This window comes from Nannospalax galili, unplaced genomic scaffold (genome assembly GCF_000622305.1).
Source record: "Nannospalax galili isolate Female #2095 unplaced genomic scaffold, S.galili_v1.0 scaffold1328, whole genome shotgun sequence".
Lineage (NCBI taxonomy): Eukaryota > Metazoa > Chordata > Mammalia > Rodentia > Spalacidae > Nannospalax > Nannospalax galili.
Window position 1 is genome coordinate 1,146,183 of NW_008358795.1, and position 3,874 is coordinate 1,150,056.

The window sequence follows — 3,874 nt, forward strand, 5'->3', positions numbered from 1 at the left end:
CGCGCTGGCGCCCCCCGGGCCGCCGCCCGGCGCGGGGGCCATGGCGTTCACCTTCGCCGCGTTCTGCTACATGCTCACCCTGGTGCTGTGCGCCTCCCTCATCTTCTTTGTCATCTGGCACGTAAGGCTGTGCTCGGGCTGGGGGCGGGGTGGGGGCAGGGGATCAGGGAGCGGGAGGGGGCTGCGACGGATAGTCTCAGAGCCCCGGGGAAACTTAGAGCCTCTTTTCCACTATCCCTCTTCCATCGGGTTTGGTTCGCCCCCATTAACACCCCCTGTCGTCAGCTTCCTTCCCGAGAGGGCCCCCCTTCGTCTGCCACCCCCGCCTGTCAGTAGGTCCTGACACCTATCCCCCCCCCCCGGCCCTATCCCATCTACTCATTAGGCAGGGGGCAGTATTCCAGAATTTTTGCTTCGTCTGCACTCCCCCATCCATCCAAATTTGTCCATCGGGCAGTTTGTCTGTCTTTTGCTCCCCCCTTTGTGGGTTTTTCCAGCCGATTGATGGAGCCCGTTGCTATAGCAACTGCATCTGTTTACAGGACCCGCATACCTTGGAGCCCTTTTAACCCTGTCCCTTCCCAACCCCGTCCCTGACCCAAGTAGGGATGGGTTCTAGGCAGCCCCAGTGTCCCCCAGTGTCTCCGTTTGGGTATTCCCCGTTTCCTCTCCACTTTCCAGCTTCCTTCTTATTCCTCCCCCCACATCCTCTTTGTCTTCCTTGTCCGCCCCCTTGGTCTGTCCTCACCCTGGCTTAGCCTCACACCTGATGTCCCGGTTTCATCTCTCTTCTTGATGGCTTCCCCCTGAAGAGGGTTCCTCTCCTTAGCTCTCTCCAGGGCCCCTTCAACCTGACCCCTTTCCCTATAGAACTATGAGCCTTTGGCCCACTGTTGGGGGTCACAGGCCCTCCCGCTTAATGGCTCTCCTTTCACTTCTGTCCTCTGAGGTTTCTGCCTCAAGCTCATCCCATCCAGGCCTGCAGTCTGTTGCAGCCCGATGCCCTCTGCACACACCTGCCTGGTATAGTCTTTATCCTCATTCAGGGGTCCTCCTACCTGGCTGTGGCCTCCGGCCCTCTCACCCTTCTTTCTTCCCTCCCATTGCCCCACCTGCCTTTTTCCTGCTCTTCCCACTTCCTCTCTTTCCCAGAACTTGGTGCCTGCTCTAGGGTTCTCCCTGATATCTCCCTCTATCTTTCCTCCTGCCCTTCCCCCCTTTCTCTTTCATATCTGCTATGCCACTACTGCATGATGATCTTGAGCCCCCAAAGGTATCCCCAGACCCCTTGGCTCCAGCCCTTTGCTCCTCTCTCAGTCCCAGTCTCTCAATTGCTTGTTGCTTTTTCTTTTCCTTCTTCCACCCCCTCAGATCCATTGTGATCTGACCTGCTATCCCAGGCCCAGGGTCTTGGACAGTCCTGTGGGGTGTGGGCAGGAGAGCTTGGGTCCTAAGAACTGGAAGGATTGGTTGAGGGCTGGGGACAGGTGAGAGAACACAGACCTGTGCCTGGAATTCAAGAAGTCCCTTATCAGGTCCCATCCCACCCAGGTTCCCACTTTCCGTGGCAGGGTCCCTGGGCTCAGGAGATCCACAGAAAAGCTTGCCTGACACAGCTGTGTGGTGGCTGTGAAGGGGGTCAGGCCACATGAGACCCAGACTTTGCCCTTGTGGAGTACCTAGGTCTCCTAAGCTTTGGAGTGGCACCTTTGTTCTCTCAACAAGCCTTTATGGAGACCCTACTATGTGAGGCACTGTGGTCATCCAGCCTTCTGGCTGGGTGAGCTTAGCAAGCTAGAGCTGTTTCCTCGTCAGTAGAGGGCTCGTAGACACATCAGTGCCCAGAGTGAGGTGCAGGGGTGAGTGGGGGAAATGTGATCCTCAATCTGAAGCTGGTGAAAAAAAAAAAAAAAAAAAAGAACCTTCTGAGGCAGGATCCCAGGTCCCACCTCAACCCTCAGCCCTGGCCCCACTAGTCGCTAGGCAACCTTGGTGGTGAGTGACGTGTGTCAGCTGTCACAGTGGGGGGTTGTTTGTTGGGGGGGCTGAGTCAGCACCAGGCAGCCTGGGGGGTGGGAGGCAAGACAACCCACTGCCTGCTGGTGGTGCCAGCTTGGGGGCAGACAGACAGCACCCACCTGCCCCTGCTGGACCTTGTTGCTGTGCCTATCAGGCAGGCGGCAGCCCAGAGTCAATGAAGAGTTGGGGGAGGGGCTCCAGATGGCCCCAGCTCCCTCCAGGAAGCCCATGTTCTTTCCCTCTGAGCCGTCTGGGGTCTATGATGCTTGGGGGTGGTGGGCCTGCTGCCTCATCCTGAGGCTGGAGGGGATGGGAGGAGGGGACTCCCCCTTCCCCTCAGTCAGGCTTCTGTCAGCCTGCCTCCCCCAGGTCACCTGCCAGGTCCTTTTAGATCCATGCCCTATCTCTTTAAACACCTCTCTCAGGAGTTTCCCCATTCCTGAAGACACTGCCATCCCCCAGACACCACAACAGAAGGCTTAGTGGTGCCTTCACTCCCCCACACATAAGCCCTTTGTAGCCTGGCTCCAAGAGAGAGCTCTGGAATCTGTTCACACCTCTCCATTTCCATGGCCACTGTTCTCAGACACGTTGAACCCCTCCCTGGACACTCCAGCACCCCTCACTGATCTGGCCTGAGTATGACAAAGTAGTTAGTACCTTTAACTGGGTTACCAGTTTACCACTAACTAGTTGAGAGGCCTTAGACAAGGCACTTAACCTCTGTTTTCTCATTTGCAAATCAGAAATGAAAATAATACTAGTACTTAAGGCATTCGGTTGTTATAAGCACTCACTCAGCGAGCTAATAAAGTCTGCTGGGTGGATATCTTGGCTGTGACTGTTAGCCAGCTTGGATCCCCCACCAGTCCTAAGCCATCAGCCTGACTGCCTCACTTTCCTGTATAGCCCACTGTGGCTCCCCATTACTCCTGTGTTCAAGTCTTGGTTGCCCTCCCAGGGCACCATGTCTGGTTCCAGGATCTCTTCACCTACCTTGCACCATACCTTCCTTCCTTCCTTCCTTCCTTCCTTCCTTCCTTCCTTCCTTCCTCCCTCCCTCCCTCCCTCCCTCCCTTCCTTCCTTCCTTCCTTCCTTCCTTCCTTCCTTCCTTCCTTCCTTCCTTCCCTCCTTCCTCACACAACCCAGCCCATGAACCTGCAGCTTCCTGAATGTTCTTTCAACCGTCTGTGCCTTTGTATCTGCTGTTAGCACTGGTTGGACTGGATTCCTCCCATTTGTTCACCAAATGCCTACTCACAGTCAGCCTGCACCCCACCACCCAATATGGGGTCTTGTTTGTACCCCTCACCACTGATCGCGTAAAATATAGTTAGGAATTCTCTCCTCCACCTCCCAGCCTCAGTCTCCTCCTGGACGGGGATTGTGTTCCAAGCATCTAGGGCTCTTGCGCTCAGCACCGCGCCGAGAAGAGAGGCCACATCTTAAAATGTATGGGAAGGGAATGCAGTGGACACGAGTCCAAACCTGGTTATCAGGACACTAGCATTCCATTATAGAATTCTTTGTGACCTTGGGCCAGGTCCTGCCCCTCCCTCGTCCTCAGTTTCTCCACTTAGCAACAAGCTGCATCTGGTAGGGTTCCCATGCATGAATCCCTGTCCGGTGGAAGAACAGGCACGCGGAGCCATGAGGGGCAGGGGAGGCATGAGCGGCTGCCCCAACCCTGACGGGCACACGCCCCTGCCCCCAGATCATAGCCTTTGACGAGCTTCGGACTGACTTCAAGAACCCCATCGACCAGGGGAACCCAGCGCGGGCAGTAAGTGATACATGTGCTGTGCCGAGGTGTGTCCGTCCGTCTGTCTTTCCATCTGTCACGGGGGGGGGGCG

At 56.2% G+C, this 3,874-nt stretch overlaps 1 protein-coding gene across 2 annotated transcripts in view; it reads left to right on the plus strand.

Annotated features, from left to right (window-relative positions):
* The window catches only part of Cnih2 (cornichon family AMPA receptor auxiliary protein 2), a 5,626-nt gene continuing 1,752 nt past the window's right edge, over nt 1-3,874 (plus strand). Inside the window, exons 1-2 of one of the 2 annotated variants that reach the window (XM_017795382.1) lie at nt 1-121; nt 3,735-3,829. In XM_017795382.1, coding sequence (XP_017650871.1) covers nt 3,815-3,829 — 15 coding nt within the window. In that variant the 5' untranslated portion in view covers nt 1-121; nt 3,735-3,814. The remainder of the gene's footprint in view (nt 122-3,734; nt 3,830-3,874) is intronic. The other variant, XM_008822255.1, reaches the window with a different exon arrangement.